Source organism: Schistocerca serialis, chromosome 1, assembly GCF_023864345.2.
Source record: "Schistocerca serialis cubense isolate TAMUIC-IGC-003099 chromosome 1, iqSchSeri2.2, whole genome shotgun sequence".
Lineage (NCBI taxonomy): Eukaryota > Metazoa > Arthropoda > Insecta > Orthoptera > Acrididae > Schistocerca > Schistocerca serialis.
This window is the reverse complement of record NC_064638.1, coordinates 844,813,021-844,832,055: the sequence shown is the minus strand read 5'-3', so window position 1 is coordinate 844,832,055 and position 19,035 is coordinate 844,813,021. Positions and strand designations below refer to the sequence as shown.

The following is a 19,035-nucleotide window of genomic DNA, read 5'->3' as shown; positions in this document are numbered from 1 at the left end:
TTCGGAAGCTTGGAGTATCGTTATGCTGTACTTTGCAATAAACCAGCGGACACCGCGAGACTGGTAAATAAATTAATAAGTGAACACCTTACTGTAAACTCACAATTGTCTCAGTCAATTTGCCAGATGCAAGATTCCAACCCTGAGTCCCACGAGCACACGTAGGCCGGGAGCCACACAGACCTGAATAATTGACTTGGATTGGAATGATCCGGTGCGACAGATCGATAGGTTCAACCGTTGCACACGCGGCCAAGTACGTCATCTATTGATGACAAATGTCTAACAATTGTCATTCACGAAATTATAATTAAATCGATACCCTAGCTGCAAACAGGCGTTGATATACATCATTGGGGACACGTTGAAAATCATTATAAAGAAGCTGCACGGTCATCAACGGTATCTGTTCTTTCGGGAACAGATACTATCTTCATATATAGTTAAAATATGGCTACCCGGCCATCGACCTTCATGTGCGAACGCACACACTATTCCCCAACTCGTGCGGGACTTGATAGTAATCTGCCACGAGTAATGAGTGTGATGGGCAAACATCTATTAGGCGCACTACGAATGTAGTTGTGTGGACATGTTGGGAATGTGGGTTTCACGGGGAGCGTGCAAGGGATAAGTCCCTGCAGGCGCACTATCCTCTGTGCCCCAGATGGTTACAGGCACGGTAGCTCAGCATGTTTGGTCAGAGCGTTAGCTACATTGCGTAATAAAAATCCGAGTCAACGGCTCAGCACTGAACTTGTACGAGCGTCTTGGGACAGCCGCACCGAACAAATGCAACGAACAACATAGAGGGGAAAAACATTGGATAGAGCGTCTGCCATGTAAGCAGGAGATCCCGGGTTCGAGTCCCGGTCGGGGCACACAATTTCAACATGTCCCCAATGATGTATATCAATGCCTGTTTGCAGCTAGGGGTGTTGATTTAATTATCATTTCATTCTAGAGACGCTGCACGGTCTTCAATGGTATCTGTTCTTTCGGGAACAGATACTACCTTCATATTTGTAATTCACTTTTGGGGTATTTTCCGACGTTTGCGGCCCCATGTGTCTTACTTTTCTCAGCGGTTTCTAAACGTTAAAAGAATCACTCTGCATAGGGGACAATTTGGAGCACTGGATGGAACTTAGCGACCAACTGCTAGGAGTTTGGAAGTTCTAAGGGATCTGATCATCAATGTCCTTGTATACCAGAAGAAACTTGAGGATATCCTCTGTCCCACAGTTTAGGTCATTTTCAAGGATAGAGGAGGCTTTGCACGGTCTAGGGGTGACTAATTTTTGTTGAATTTGTTAATGTAGAACAGTTTCGGCACTCGATGATTCTATAAGAGCCTGAACAACGCAGTCACGACATTTACGTGTCTCCACACGGCTTATACTGAATGCGTGCTTTGTGTGGTGACAGGGTTTCCGCTGAAAGACGAGAACAACCATGAGCCGACGGTGCAGGCGCGCCAGCACTCGGCGGCGGTGTCCGGTCTGGGCGGCGGGTCCGGCGTGCGCGGCTCACACGTGGGCGGCGGCGGCGTGTCGCACCACCACCTGGGACCCGGCGCCGCCCACGGCCAGCCCGCCGTCAGCCTGACGCCGCTCGAGATCGGCATGTACGTGCTGCTGGCGGCCTTCTGCTTCGCCATCGTCGTGTTCGTGGTCTCCTGCGTGGTGTACGCGTCCAAGTTCAAGCCCTTGACGCCGATGGAGGCGGCCACGTTGGGAGCGCGCGGCCCGGCGCTGGGGGCGGCCGGCGGCAGCTCGGGGGCGTCCAGCTCGGGAGCGGCGTGCCTGGGGGCGGCCGGAGGGGCGGGCGCCGCCGGCGGGGGGCCGCCCAAGGGCCAGGAGCCCACCACCACCAACGCGCACGACTGGGTCTGGCTCGGCCGCGCCACGCTCGAGCGCGCCTCCGGCCACGCCGTCGTCAACAACAACAACAACAACAACTGCAAGGTAAGCTGCCTGCTCTCGGCAGCATCGTGACCTCCAGGAGCGACTGCTGACTCACGTAGCGGGACCTGTTACCCGGTAAAACGGAGACCTGGTTAGACAAGCAGCGCAGTGGTGTGTATGTTCGAGGATCAGGAACTGGGATTAGTATAAGCGTATTCTCACAGCAAGAACGCTATCACATGCTACACGTCCATACCACAAGGCCGGCATAGTTCAAAATTAATCGCTCAGCAAGTGATACCTGTGCAATTATGCCTCCGTTTTTTGAATAAACTGTCTTTAATGCCACCCATCACGCTATGTCAGCATCTGCGTCTCAGAGTGGTGCTTAAATCCGACATCTTCAATTATTTGTATGATACATTCGGATCTCTGCCTTTCACTACGGTTTCTACTAACTCCCACTAGTAGTGCCATGCAGGTTATTCTTGATTTCTCAAACCAATCTGCATGCCAGTCGCTCTTGTCAATATTCCAAATGTTCCTTTCTTTACCGAGTTTGCAGAGAAAATTCCTTATCAGTCCATCTGATTTTCAACATCAGCCTATAGCATCACATCTTCGACTCTATTTTCATTTTGCTCACAGTCCATGACTCACCTCGTTAGAAGACCGTGCTCCAAACGATCTCACAAAATTCTTCCAAATTCAGCCTGACGCCGCTCGAGATCGGCATGTACGTGCTGCTGGCGGCCTTCTGCTTCGCCATCGTCGTGTTCGCGGTCTCCTGCGTGGTGTACGCGTCCAAGTTCAAGCCCTTGACGCCGATGGAGGCGGCCACGTTGGGAGCGCGCTGCCCGGCGCTGGGGGCGGCCGTCGGATGTGGTTAGACTTCAATTGTTAGACACGGTGCCGCCAAACGTGTACTCTGTTTGGTTTCCTAAAGCCGAACGAGAGAGCCATACCAAAAATTGATATGGGACAGTAGTAAGTAGTAAGAATCAAACCAGAGCCAAAGGCTCAGTCTCGTACGCTATCATCTACGTTATGAGAAAAACTGTCACTAATTGTATCTGTCGGTTCCCTTGAATTTGGCGCGCAACGGTCTGATTGTTACCTTCAATGCTCATTAAGGGCACGACGTATCGAAATCTTTTCTTACAATCTACCATGCAACACCCTTACCAGATTTTCAGACTCTTCGTGACCGACCTGCATATAGCGCACCATGTTCATTCCATCCAAAGATCCTGTGATTCCTCCTCACTTGTCACCAAAGAATTTTATATCCTTTCCCCCTGAATTTCAGTCACACTTCAGAACCTTTGCTTTGTTTCCATTATTCGTTTTTCAGCGCACATATTCAACAGTAGTGGAGACTTCATACTTTGTTTACACTCTTTCTAATGCGAGCACTATGTTTTAGGTCTTCCATTCTTATTGTTCACTCTTGTGCCTTATACATATTGCACGTTACTGTATTTCCTATAACTTACTTATATTTTTCCAATAATTTATAACATCTTGCACCATTGTGCACTGATGACTGTTTTATCTAGTCCGAAAAATCCTATGAAAGTGTCTTGATTCTTCTTAAGTCTTGCTTCCACTATCAGGCGCAACATCAGAACTGCTTCTGTAGTGGTGGTGGTCTACCCTTTGCTATAGCCAACGTGATTCTAACAGCTCCTCCATTTCTTTTAGGTTCTTCTACGTATTCTTGAAGATTCATCGCCGGTATTATCTGGAAACATTCCTGGCACACTTTGACATCATTTATTCGCCTGAATAAATCACTGGGCCGTTTCATTTAGCTAGTTAATCATAACATAGACTTCCTTATTGAGACACAAAATACATAGAGGGAATATTTTTCTCAGAGTTTCCTTGAAGTCCAGTTATCTGCAGCAAAAGGTCTGAAGTATACCCAAAGTACATAATATCGTGAAAATGGATGCCTAATAAAAAAACGTTTATCCATATCTTCAATTGCCTGTCTCTTATGTGCACTTTGCTTCTGGGTACTTGAATCTCAGCTCGCACAACATTGTTCCCTCCTGCTGTAATTTGCACACCATGCACTTACCGAACTTAACAACTTTTCTTGAGCGTTCTGTCACGTTCCCGTGTGTAGTGCCATTCCATTCTCTTCTTCATCGGCAGCAAGTTAATGGCATTAAGACCAAGCCGTTGTGGTTGCCCACGAAGGCATCACTTTCCACTCTTAGACTGCCGGCAAGAACGCACGATTCTGTGAACTGGAGCGTGGCTGTGTCCTGTCACACCACCAAGTTAGTTGCCACTACGGGAGGGTCCACGGTGCGAGCTGTCACATAATACACGCATAACAAATGCTTCATAAACAAATACGCAGAAGCTGATTAGGAACGAACGGTAGGGAGTTTGAACACTCATTATGGATACGAGTCCTGTGTTTTTATCTAAACGGCCGCTCATACGATGATTGTTCTTGGAGATCGCTTCTAATACATTTTGACGCTATTAAAATTAATTTATGTTCATACTACATGGCTTTCGTATTGGTGTAGGTGGTACTTGTACAATGGTTTTCTAAGTTTTACTTTGCCATAACAAGGCACACTGTACATAGGATTTAAGGATAAGTATCTTGAAGGATCGAGTGGATATAAAGAAAGAAAAGAAAAAATACTGTTGTTGTTTTACGCAGCTTGCGGCTATGGTTAATTTTCAGCAACTTCCAACAATGTGACTCACCTTTCATTGAGACAGCTGCTAAGATGGCACCAAAAAGTCACCGGTGTCCACTCTGCCACAGTATAAACACTGGAATATCCTCTTAAATTATAGCAAAAAGGAACATAATAGGAGCTACTTGTAACCACCATGGTTAATGTGACTAAATATACTGAATTGGACTTTGGTTATTATGATGTTTTACTCTTTCCTTCTATGAGGCATTCATTTAAAGACTCGTACCGATTACCTTAATAGGAAAAAAATGACCATCAGTTAGATACCGCATGGACCACCATGTTAATAAAATATATTCGTAAGAAATCGGGGAATAGACGTTAGCGAGGGCATCGACGATATCTGCATGTGGTCGGCCGTCATATAAATTGCGAGCAGAATTCTGCTGACCGTTAATGAAAAATTGTTTATATGAGTTTGGGAACCATGAACGTTCCACATCTGCATATACATATACGTGATTACTCTGCTATTCATAATAAAGTGCCTGGCAGAGGGTTCAATCAACCGCCTTCAAGCTGTCTCTCAACAGTTCCACTCTCGAATGGCGCGCGGGAAAAATGAGCACTTAAATTTTCCTGTGAGAGCTTTGATTTCTCTTATTTTATCGTGATGACCATTTCTCCCTATGTAGGTGGGTGCCAACAGAATGTTTTCGCAATCGGAGGAGAAAACTGGTGATTGAAATTTCATGAGAACATCCCGTCGCAACGAAAAACGCTTTTGTTTTAATGATTAGCACTCCAATTCACGTATCATGTCTGTGGCACTATCTCCCCTATTTCGCGATAGTACAAAACGAGCCGCCCGTCTTTGAACTTTTCCGATTCCATTCGTCAGTCCCATCTGATGCGGATCCCACACCGCACAGCAGTACTCCAGGCTAGAGCGGACAAGCGTGGTGTAAGCAGTCTCCTTCGTAGACCTGTCTAAGCGTCCTGCCAATGAATCGAAGTCTTTGGTTTTCTCTACCCACAACATTGTCTATGTGATAGTACCAATTTTTGTTATTTTAATTGTAATCCCTAACTATTTAGTAGAATTTACGGCCATCAGTTTGTGTGACTTACCGCGTATTTGAAATTTAGCGGACTTCTTTTAGTACTCATATTAATAACTTCACACCTTTCTTTATTCAGGGTCAATTGCAACTTTTCGCACCATACAGTTAGCAAAATTTTGCAATTCGTTTTGGTCATCTGATGACTTTACAAGACGGTAAATGACAGCATCGTCTGCAGACAATCTAAGAGGACTACTCAGGTTGTCACCTATGTCGTTAATACAGATCAGGAACAATAGATGGCCTATAACACGTTCTTGGGGAACGCCGGATATTACTTCTGTTTTACACGATGACTTTCCATCTATTACTACGCACTGTGACCTCTCTGACAGGCAATCACGAATCCAGCCACACAACTGAGGCGATATTCCGCAGGCACGCAGTTTGGTTAAAAGAAACTTGTGAGGAAAGGTATCGAAAGCATTCTGGAAATCTAAAAGTATGGAATCAATTTGATATCGTCTGTCGACAGCACTCATTATTTCATGAGTATACCTATGGCTCACGGGTTGGGGACTTTTCTTAGCCTGGGGACTGGGTGCCTATGTTGTCCTCATCGTTTCATCATCCTCCTCATCAGTCATGACAGTGGCTAGAACGGATTGTGAAAAAAAATATTGGACTGTGAAAAAACTGGGACTTTGCACGGGTGCTGATGACCGCGTAGTTGAGCGCCCTACAAACCAAACATCATCATCACCTCATGAGTATAAAGAGCTAGTTGTGATTCACAAGAACTATATTTTAAGAATCCGTGCTATCTAAATCATTTTTCAATTCGTTTTGGTCATCTGATAATTTTACAAGACGGTAAATGAGAGAACCATCTGCAAATAATTTAAGAGGGCTACTCAGATTGTCTTCTATGTCGTTAACATAAATCAGGAACAATAGAGGATCTATAACATTTTCTTAGGGAACGCCGGATATTACTTCTGCTTTATTCGATGACTTTTCATCTAGTACTACGTACTGTGACATTTCTGACAGGAAATCACGAATCCACCGCATTTCCTGGAGGGGATCTATTATTACTTACATTGAACGTCTGTCGTCTAATATAACCTATGGATGGAATCAGAGAAAATTTCACATATATGGGATGATAACCTACACAATCGTGTCGTGGGTATCAGTGATTAGTGCGGTGTGGTATCGAAAAGTGTTCCCAAACCTAGGGCGGCGGAGTGTGTTTGCTCCCGTGCTGTTTGGAAAACTTATACAAGGTATCTCCTGTTCGATGAATCGGTTATCGTATAGATGTGCCGTACTATTTTTATTCAAGTTTTCCAAATGTGCATGCGTGACATGGTGAAACATGAAAACTGTGACACTTATTTGCACATTGAAACTCTGTCGGATCGGGATCTGAACCACGGGAACCTTTTCTTCACGGGCATTGCAGTTACCAACCGAGCTGTCCAGGGACGACTCACGATCCGGCCTGACCGCCTTACTCAATATTTCGGTTTCGAATCCCAGTTCGACGCAAAGTTTTAATCTGCCATGGAGGCTTATCGATTCATTATGACAAATGTGAGTAAAACATTGGATCAGTCTCCTTCGTGATGTCTACATAAATACTCCTCCGTTCATGTTCTGGGGGGATGTAGCTCTCAGCTGCAGTGCTTGTGTCGGGCACAGGTACGGATCACGGCGAACCCGCTGGAGCAGTCGACGGAGATGCAGGCGTCATCGGCATCGGCAGCGGCGGTGCGGCACGTGCCGGCCGTGGACAGCTCGACCTACTGCAAGAAGGAGAGGGACAAGGAGAGGGACAGGGAGAGGCCGCAGCCCGCCACGCCGGTGCGACAGCACTCGAGGGAGCCGGCGCTGCCCACGCCGCCAGAGAGGATGTGGCAGATGTGAGTACCGCTCGGCGCCGCTGGCACTTCTGCGATATCGCAGTACCTGTGTTGTTAGGCAGAACGATGCAGTGTACCTTTTGACATGCGTGCATGTCCGGCACAATATCGCATCATTATTCTTAACAACACAGGCACTGCAATATGTTTTTATTCGCCGATACCAGGCAGAGACTTTCGACTACAATGTCCTCCCGTGTACAGGAATTATACACTGAATAGCCAAAGAAACTGGTACACCTGCCTAATATCGTGTAGGGTCCACGCGAGAACGCAGAAGTGTCGCTTCATGACGTGCCATGGACTCGACTAATTTCTCAAGTAGTGTTGGAGGGAAATGATCCCACGAATTTTGCAAAGCTGTCCATAAATCTGTAAGAGTACGATCTCTTCTGAACAGCACGTAACAAGGCATCCCAGATATGCTGAATAATGTCATGTCTGGGGAATTTAGTGGCCAGCGGAAATGTTTAAACTCAGAAGAGTGTTCCTGAAGGCACTCTGTAGCAATTCTGGACGTCCTACTGGAATTGTCCAAGTCCGTCGGAATTCACAATGGACATTAATGGATGCAGGTGATAAGACAGATTGCTTACGTACGTGTCACTTGTCAAGAGTCGTATCTAGACGTATCAGGGGTCCCATATCACTCCAACTTCACGCGCCCAACACCATGACAGAGCGTCCACCAGCTTGAACAATCCCCTGCTGACACGCAGGCTCTATGGATTCATGAGATTATCTCCATACCCATTTACATCCATCCGCTCGATACAATTTGAAACGAGACTCGTCAGACCAGGCAACATGTTTCCAGTCATCGACAGACCAATATCGGTGTTGACGGGCCCGGGCGATACGTAAAGTTGCGTGTCGTGCAGTTCTCAAGGATACACGAGCGGGCCTTCGGCTCCGTAAGTCCATAACGATGATGTTTCGTTGAATGGTTCGCACGCTGACACTTTTTGATGGCCCAATAGTGAAACCTGCACTATTTTGTGGAAGGGTTGCACTTCTGTCACGTTGAATAATTCTCTTCAGTCGTAGTTGGTCCCGTTCTAGCAGGATCTTTTCCGGTAACAGCGATGTCGAAGATCTGGTGTTTTACCGGATTCCTGATATTCACGGTAGACTAGTGAAGTGGTCGTACAGCAGAATCACCACTTCATCGCTACCTCGTAGATGCTGTGTCCCACTTTCAAACCGCACTTAAATTTTGGTAACCTGCCATTGTAGCAGCAGTAGCAAAACTAACAATTGCGCCAGATACTTGTCTTATATAGGCGTTGCTGACAGTAGTGCCGTCTTCTGCTTGTTTACATACCTCTGTATTTGAGTACCCACGTCTATACTAGTTTCTTTGGCGCTTCAGTGTATAACGTATGTGCGATTACAGGCTGTGACGCAGAAAGTTGGAAGTTTGAGTCTGGGACATGAGTCGCGCACGCATAGCCAAAGCGCTTAAGACGACCACTCAAGTAAAGCGGGAAATCTGGGTCCAGCACAAATTTGTCGTCAGTCCGTTAGACAATTAATGGTTGTCCACATTCGCAACTGCAAATTGCGAATGCACTTCATGCTTATTAGACTGTTTGTGAACAGCATTTGCGAACAACTGCGCCACTTGCTAAATTCCTACTGGCCCAATTACTTAGAGACCAGTTTCTGACTATTCACAATTTACGCTTTACATTGCAGCACAGTGAAGCAAGCAATATTGGGTCAAAATTACTGGATATAAACTTCATGGATCTCATTATACGAAGGATAAACAACAACCATGACTTCACAATATTCAGGAAACCGACAACCACGAGTATTACCATTCACAGTCAAACCACCATTGACACACAAACAAACAAGATTCAGATTCGTGCTCCACAAAGTAAACTGAACACTCATTAGCAAAATGAACTACACGTAGGAGCGAAACACTGTAAAACAAATAGCAGTGTAAAATGGTATGGACACCCGCATGATAAAGACCAACAAAAACGTGAACGGAGAGAAATGCACAGGTTGCGTCTACAGAAGGCGTTGTACAAGATTACGGGAGAACAAAACACAGAGACAAGGAACATATGCAAGACACAACAAGCCAGACTCATCACAAACTGGCACATACTCACCTACATTAATAAAATAGTTTACAAATATTATAAAGAAACTTGGACTTCGTATTGGACACAAGACACACTATACAACACAAAATATCTCAGAACACAGGAAACGTTTAGAAATAAAATCAACGTATCAGATATATATGAAATTGTTTGCAACATTTTTTAGTCACCATACACAGGGCAAAACTGCAAGAACTTTAAGATAATATATACAGAACACTTAAGAACTATAAGAAGTAACAACTCCAATAGCACATTTGCTGGCCACCCAATATCCCGCAACAATCACCCGTCTGAAATAGGAACACATTTACAAATATTAAAATCCACCCACAGCCTGTACCATAAACTCACAAAAGAGGAAAACTACTACATACAAAAGGCGTTAGTAGAAGGAAAACAGATAATAAGTCAGTACACCACACTGTACAGTGGGATACTATTTAACACGTCAAAGGAATTTTACACAAAGAGAGAGAGAGAGAGAGAGTAAGAAAGTAAACGAAATTCAGATTTGTCGCCAAACACAATCGACAGCAAGTGAACGTCAACTGGGACTCGACATACAACAGCAATATTTACATTGTGTTTTAGCGACGTTGAAAAGTGTTATTTATTAACGAAGTTCTGTAAAATATGTGTAGTGTTAGTGTTTGTGTGCACTTCTCGGCCACCCATGATAATGCAGATAAAGAAGTATTTGCGAAAGCTGTAAGTAATCGCATTTACAGGGTGGTCAGAAAAGTCTGCAAAGCTTGTACGACTGTTGCGGGTGTGTTGTATTGAGAAACAATTGTTAAGAGAAAAATTAGATACATTGCTCCGTTTGCAATTTAAGTAACATTGAAGTTAACCAATTAGATCGTTGTGCGTGCAAATTCAAGCAGCTTGCAGGAGGCAGTGTGGCCTAATGTGTTCCTCGGTTGGTATCCAAACTTCACTTTATGAGTTCCGAAAAAGGCATATTTTAAATAGTAATGAGCGTTTGAACAACTCGTAATTCACAGCCGACGTAAGTATGAGAAGGCATTCTGAAACTGAATTTCTCACTGCAAAAGGTGAAACGCCCAATCGTATTCATGAAAGGCTGGAGAAAGAGTATGGAGATGATACGGTGGACGCCAGCGCCGTTAGAAGATGGATTCGTCGCTGTAGAGAAGCTGAAGGCCGAACACAGTTTGCCGCAGGAACGTGGAGCTACCGGCCAGCGACTGCAGAGACTTCACACACCATCCAGCGTGTTGGCCGTACCATACCTAACGACCATCGGGAAACAGCAGACTGAATGTGTCTCCAGTTATCCACCGGTGGAGGCGCTGTGACTGCCACTTTTGAAAAACTGATCTACTTCAAGGTTTTTGAATATTGGGAAATGAAATTTTGACCTACCACAATAAAGAGGCAGGGAATACAAGTGCATCCAACCTTTTGTTGCGCTTCAATATGAGGGGGCTGTGGGATGAAAGGAAGAAGAGGTTTTGGCGAAAATTATGCCTGGAGACGAGACTTACTCTATTGTCTTCGGAAGCAGGTCCACGCTTCACACCGCATAGATGTAAATGCTACTGTTTCAATGTGGAAAAACTGTGAACAAAGATGGTAATTATATGGAAAAGTAAGAAAATAACTATTATCCCACGCTTGTGGAATTTACTTTTCTTGCAAAATGAAAATAAAGAAAATAGGAAGAAATACTTTCTGATCCTCGTAAGAGGGCGGGTGTTTACACAGATGTTTAATTAGGTCCCCCAAAGGACCCTAAAGCCTTCGTCATTTTTCGATGTCTAGTTGTGAGGCAAGGCACTTTATCTTCTTGAGACATCACATTGAACCTGGGGAAGATGTAAAGTACAGCTGTGTGTGTGTCAGAATCAACTGGATCTGCCCTTCATAGTGAATAACTTCCGAAGAGAATGCCACTGAAACATTCTCGATGATACAATAGTACCGCAAATCGTTAAATTCCATCAGTCGTAGCAACATGTTTGTGCACGGAACTAAGTACTGGAGAGCGTACACATCTGCTAGAATACAGCAAAGTGATTCAAGAAGAAATCTAACAACTTGTAACAGATGAGTTTCAGACGCCATTCATCTGCTTCACCATTATGGGAGGATAATCAAAATATTTCTCTCATACATTTGCTAATGAATTTCACTTAAAACACCTAGCCAGACTAGTATTGCATTCGGGGTTATAATTAAACGTATTCTATCGGAAATGTTAAAGTTCTTTAAATAGATCTCTTCTCAGTCATTACTTGTCGAGATAAAGTTTCTCCGTAACAAATCATATTATTCCAGAGGAACATACTCACTATGTACAGCCGGCCGAAGTGGCCGTGCGGTTAAAGGCGCTGCAGTCTGGAACCGCAAGCCCGCTACGGTCGCAGGTTCGAATCCTGCCTCGGGCATGGATGTTTGTGATGTCCTTAGGTTAGTTAGGTTTAACTAGTTCTAAGTTCTTGGGGGCTAATGACCTCAGCAATTGAGTCCCATAGTGCTCAGAGCCATTTGAACCATTCACTATGTACATGTGAAACAACTACCTTAAATCACATTTAAGTAAAAGTTCATCAGTTGTAGTCACAATAAAATGAGCGACTCTTCTTAACACCGGCATTTAGCATGATGGTCAGAAAAATTTCGTAAGGGCACAGACAAAAGTAAGAGAGTGAAATCTGGCGTGGCGTGTATTTCTGTAGCTATATACACGGCCTGACAAAGAAGTTAAGCAATCAGAAAGGGAGGTGAAAACGAAATTAAAGTTCACTTCTTGAAAGGGTTTGTGAAGTTAACTCAGTGATTATAAAATGGACACAATTTTACAGAGGACTTGGCAGAATGAGCCAACTTTCCACTATAACCTTACACTCCCTCTGATCTGGATGAATCCACTGATTTAATTGGGAATGGTGTTTCTCCTGAGACAAGAGAGCCAACAATTGTAGTGACTGGTCCTTGATATGTTGATTACTGAAACTGGGACGAAGTTCTATTACGGACATACCTGGGGATCTCACTAGAACGAGAGTATTTCAAAATCATGTGGCAGTTCATAGAGGCACGTGTCATTTGTGTACGAGTATAATCGTGTTGAAAAATGGCACCACCATACTTTCCTTGAGAGGTGGCACATGACGACACAGGGTGTACGATGAAGGCTTTCACGACCGGATGTTTCAGCTACTGAGAATCTTTCCGGGTTGTATGGCCGTGGTCCATGGAACTCTTCAATCCCTGACGTTTCGTCGAAGGCTACGTTGGACATCTTCGGAGGTGCTCCTGGTTGTGCTGAGTCTTGCCTTGGACGAAACGTCAGGGATTGAAGAGTTCCATGAACCACGGCCATACAACGTGGAAAAATTCTCAGCAGCTGACACAAGGTGTCCTTGACGTATCGTTGTACCGTCAAAGTTCCCTCATGTGCCATTAGCCCTGACCTAATATCATCCCTGATGATTCCCCACGCCATTACTCCAGGAGTAACAACGCTGTGCCTACCCAAAACATTTGAAGAATGGGATCCATCGTCGCTGACGATGTCAACCGGTGTAGTGCAGAACCGCGATTCCCTCGCTGAACGTATTTAGACTCCATTCATCAGGAGTCCATACTTCCCAATCACGACATCATACGCAGATGTTTGTATTGTGATATTACCGGCGGCCTACACATGGGACGGTAGTTGGCGGGTCCAGTTGCTGCTAGCCTCCAACAAATGGTGCGAGATGGCACAGAATGCTGAAGTGAGTCAATTACTTGTTCTCAGAGTCCAGGCACAGATGTGAAGCTTTGCGATGTGATTGGAGCATAATATGGCAATCCTGCCTTGGGTCATACGTAGTCGACCGGAAACTTCACGACGAGTATGCCTTCCTTCACGTTCCCATGCAGTCAAAAAACGGGTGGCTGTTACATACGAATGCCCACAAATCTGCAAGTTGGCCGATTCAGCCAGACAGCCAAATGAAGATCCACAATGGGGCTGCATTCAAGCAATCTCACGCGCTGATACTGTCTCTCAAACAAGATCGCGGGGTACCCACATCCTTCACACTGATCACTCACCCTGCCAGGGCTGGTTACAACACTAGTCCACTCTGTTTGTCGGTCTACACATCAGTCGGAATTGCATCTGTAATTCTTTACATCAACCTATCGATGATGTGTAAATGTACAAGTTACATTGATATCCAACTATGTCTTCTGGGCCGCGCGGGATTAGCCGATCGGTCTAGGGCGCTGTAGTCATGCACTGTGCGGATGCTCCCGGCGGAGGTTCGTATACTCCCTCGGTCATGGGTGTGTGTGTTTGTCCTTGGGATAATTTAGCTTAAGTAGTGCGTAAGCTTAGGGACTGATGACCTTAGCGGTTAAGTCCCGTAAGATTTCACACACATTTGAACATTTTTTTATGTTTTCTGGGTTCTTCACTTTTTTTTGTCGAGCTGTGTATGTGCTCCTCAAGCTACTGTACAATGCATGATGGAGAGAGCATGAAAACAATATTAATTATTTTCCTGTTCCATTCACGTACTGAACGAGTGAAAAGTGTCTGTCTATACATCTCTCAAAGTGTCCCAATCTTTTTTTTTACCTTATGTTATTTTATGTTATGTTAACCGGGGACCTAGAAACGATTGAAAGGCTCCGTCCCCTCCGCAGCCGCAGTGGTCCGCAACCCCACGATGACTACTCCAGTCCACGTCACCCCTCAGCCGCCCCACACCGAACCCGGGGTTATTGTGCGGTTCGGCCCCCGGTGGACCCCCCAGGGAACGTCTCACACCAGACGAGTGTAACCCCTATATTTTGGGTGGTAGAGTAATGGTGGTGTACGCGTACGTGGAGAATTTGTTTGCACAGGAATCGCCGACATAGTGTAGCTGAGGCGGAAATAAGGGGAACCACCCCGCATTCGCCAAGGCAGATGGAAAACCACCTAAAAACCATCCACAGACTGGCCGGCTCACGGGACCTCGACACGAATCCACCGGGCGTATTCGTGCCGGGGACCGGCACTCCTTCCCACCCGGAAAAACCGTGCATTAGACCGCACGGCCAACAGGGCGGGCCTTTTTTTACCTTAGTCTCATCATCTCTATGCCCGATGTCCGATGGTGACAGTTTAATTTTTGCATAGTCTTCTTTGAAATGTTGTCTACGTATATCTAACAGGCTTTTGTAAGAACTTCGTCGTCTTTCCTGGAAGGATTCTCATTTCAGTTTCCAGCGCATTTCTAATACTCTTTTGTGAGAGACGAGCTTCCACGATCCTAGGAGTGAGTCTCCGGTGCGGTTCTCCTCTTGCTACCGGAAATGACCGCAGAGAAGCCCCCGGACGTTGGCGCACCAGGTACATATAGTCTGCGGCCGCGAGCTCGCCTCCAGGTCACCACCAGCAATGGAGGGTGAAGCTTTGACAATGCCAGCCACTCGTGCTGGCGAAACGTCAATAAAATCATCAGATGAACGTCAGCCGAAGAACCCGAGACAGAAGGCAATAGGCAGTTTGTCAACAAGTGGCTACGAAAGCCTTAACAATTTTGTGACACAATTTGGTTCTATATCCCTCAGGAGGACAGCTAACAACTTTAGCAATCAGTGAATAATTGGTGGCATACGCGCCATGCGTATTTTACTTGCTCTATTTGTGAAGCTCTTTCTCTTGAATAAATCATCTAATTTTTCTGTAATTTTAATAATTTGTTTGTCTTTACCGATTTCTGTCCCATTCGGATGATTCTTTCGTCGACCGTCACTTTTTTGTCGTAGAGTGTACTTCATTCACCAGGAAATAAATATGATTTGGGCCCTTTCCCCGTCCGTCTTCTCTGAGGTCGTAGGTAGACGTTGGTTTGGGTCCTTCCTTTCGTAAATTACGTCCTTGTTGTGGCAGTCACCGCGTGATCGTGGTGAGAGGCATCGGAAGGGCTGTAGTGAGAGACTGCTTGGTGTGTGCGGCAGTCGCAGCAGCGGAACGCCGCCGCCGCTACCTCCCCACGGGCTGGTGGCGCCCGCGCCCGCGCCGGCGTCGGCGGCGGCTGACAAGCCGCTGGAGGTGGAGTACCGGCCGCCGGTGCCGCCGCACCGCAACATGGGCGTGACGGCGCGCATCGGGCCCTCCGCGGCCGCGGGGCTGCCCGCCGCCGGCTTCCAGCAGAGCCCGGCAGCCGCCGGCGCGGACACCGCGGGGGCGCAGACCGCCTCCCCACTGCCGGCGCCGCCCCCGCCGCCGCCGCACCAGCAGCTGCAGCCGCAGCAGCGCAGGCACCACCACCACCACCACCACCACCGCAGCAACAGGTTAGAGACCCACTACTGCCTCAACCACGCGCCGCCGCTCCAGTCGTCGTGAAGGACTCGGAGTCCGCTGCTTCAAAGCAAGTGCTATTCTTCTGTATCATCCTAAATGTTCTTTCCCGTTTCTATTTTCTCACGTTTACGTTATTTGCACCTTGCTGTCGTCAGGTAAACTCTGCTTGCGTTTGCCTGAGCCGCTATCCCGGAATGCATCCGTTTCTTCACTTCTACGGCAAACGGTTGCCGAGCATGTCGACAGCCAGTGCATCGTGGACGTATTGACACACTCTGGGATTAAAAACGAGTCATCAAATATTAATGTATTTCGTAGAAGCAACCAATACTGCGAAGGCTGTCCAGAAAGTAACAGACCTTTGGATCTATTGCTGCTGTGGGCGAGGCTACAGCCACTGTCATCTTGGTCGCGTAACGTCCCTATACTCATTACGAATCGAGCGGTGGTAGCATGTGATCTGTGTCTCCATTACTTTGCGTTCTTTGACGTATTAACGTTCATTTCACCATTAAAAAGCTTTCGCAACATTTTCCCTTAATTTCACGGAATTTAGTACAAAAAATTGTGGCGGAGAAACTTGTTTACCACAAATTTACTGCTAGGTGGGTTACCAAAAATCCTAATGGACGACCACATAAATCAGAGATTGGCTGCGACACTGACCTTCTTCGAAGATTACGAGAAAACTGGTAACAAAGTTATCGATCGTATCGTAATGGGGGACGAGACTTGGGTGAAGCATGTCAGTTCTGAAACAAAAAAGCAATCGATGGAATGGGACACGCAAGTTCTCCCAAGAAACCAAGGAAGTGGTTGTAAAAGTTGTCAACAAGAATGATCGTGGTTACTGTATTTCGGGACTCTTAAGGGAATAACTCTCGTTGATTTCCTTGAATCTGACATAACAATTAACTCAGAGTCGTATTGTCGAACCCTGACAAAGTTAAGGCGGCGATACAAAACAAGTGTCGGAAGAGAGTTAGCGCAAATGTTCTGTTTTTTCACGACAACCCATGTCCACACACGGCCATTCGTACTCGAGAGCTCCAACAGGGTTTGGTGGGAGGTGTTTGATCGTCCACCATACAGCCACCTCTTCCTAGCAACGAATACATGGCTCGCTACACAACGCTTTGGTACTGACGCCGAACTGCATGCCAGTATAAACCAGTGGTTGCAATCGCAGGCGACAGATTTCTACAGACACGGCATTGAAAAACTTGTGCCACGGTTTGACAAGTGCCTCAATTTGAGTGGCAATTAGGTAGAAAAATAGCTTAGGAGTGTACCTTTAAAATGTGTGTAATGATATTTGGTTTTTCCATATCGTCAATGTTTTATTTCAAAACGTCTCTTACTTTCTGGATAAACCTCGTACTAACAACGTTAAAATTCGTCTTGGCCTCTTATCTCGAATTCATGACGAACAGAAAAATCTCTTCTTCTGTATCTGAAGTAATTTCTGGAGATTTTTGTTCTAAGCTCTTCCTAAAGTGATTTAGGAACACATGCGCTTGGAAAATCTCTTCCATATTCCCCGTTCTACGCTTTTTGGAAATATCATACAATTACTTCTTTCTCGTTAGTGTCGAAAAAGAAAAAATGTGAAAAAGCAGATAATTTTCTAAATAAAAGGTAAACGAATGTCAAAATAGCGTCACTTGCTTATTAGCTGCCACAAGCTCCAGTTGCTGAACGTAAATTAAGTATCTTGTAGTTTTAATGGGCATTCCCCAATGTTATGTTTCACCCCGCTAACCATAGTTTTTCTGTAGTCTTTCTTCGTTCTTTTCATCACTTAAAATATTGTTATTATCTACATTTAGAACTTTATTTTCCGTATTCATGCAATGTGCAGTTGCCTGTTTTTAGTTTGCATAAGGCTGTTAAGCATGTTAGTCTTCATGTTTACAGATATAGATTTGAAATAGATGTAAGTGTGACGTTCCCTCTTGATGTAAGTGTTAAAGGGATCTGTTAGAAAGAACATGTTGGAATACCTACGTATTTTAGGTTGCGTGGCATCTCAACATTTCTGATAATATGTTGAATACATCAACCTAAATTGTCTTGCATTAATGAGAAGCCCCAATTCACGCATAAAAATTAAGTGTTATTGATCAAATAAATGCTCCTCCTGCATTGTGTATCGTAACTAGCTATGTACTAGTGCCTCTGGTCCTGGAGTAAGACTTATTTCGAATTGATGGTTCTTACATCCACTAATCTGCACCATAACAGGAATAGTTCGTAGTGTCTTTCTGCTTTCTAGTATCTGTGGTGGCAATGAATTATTTTTGAGACATTAATCTTAACGTAGCTGTTGGTCAATATTCTCTGGTACATTATTGACTAATCTTCAGCCCAAATAGGGCTTGGTGAGTATTTGCACTGATAAAGTACGTGAGTTTGCAATGCTTTTGAAAAGTGTCCAGAATATATTCATCCTTTAGAAACAAAGCTCTTCTCCATTTTTATTTGTTTCCATCGCTTTCAGTGACGAAAACACTATTACGTTAAGAAATAATAGTTTGCTTTCCTTTTCGAATTACTTTATTTTATTATCATACTCATACACGTTCCACATCATTTTTGCAAACGTATTCCCATCGATCTTGAAACTTTGGTAGGGGTGACATACGACAACTATTTCATATCTTGTGCCAGTGAGCTGGTTTATGTTCACTACTGTCTGATGCACTTATTATTTTCAGTTTATTACGACAAAGAGAAAAATGGCAGAATTTTACTAATCGATGAAACTTTTTGTCGTCCTCATTTTTAGATTGGTGCGTTTTCTGTGTTACTCCGTGAGACAGAAGTTGAAATATTCCCCAAAAAAATCAAGTTTACATTACCATCAATAAAATACCTGAGGTCACTTCGTCTCTGTTCTTACCATCCAGACTGATGACCTCAGAAGTTAAGTCGCATAGTGCTCAGAGCCAATCTTACCATCCAGCAACATCACGGCTATGATGACACACTCATGTGATGATAGATGAAGTAGTGTATCAGT

At 45.0% G+C, this 19,035-nt stretch overlaps 1 protein-coding gene across 1 annotated transcript in view; it reads left to right on the top strand.

Annotated features, from left to right (window-relative positions):
* The window catches only part of LOC126439376 (transmembrane protein 132E), a 242,407-nt gene that overhangs the window by 208,841 nt on the left and 14,531 nt on the right, over nt 1-19,035 (top strand). The window contains exons 13-15 of the mRNA XM_050090568.1: nt 1,429-1,967; nt 7,351-7,571; nt 15,665-16,003. Coding sequence (XP_049946525.1) covers nt 1,429-1,967; nt 7,351-7,571; nt 15,665-16,003 — 1,099 coding nt within the window. The remainder of the gene's footprint in view (nt 1-1,428; nt 1,968-7,350; nt 7,572-15,664; nt 16,004-19,035) is intronic.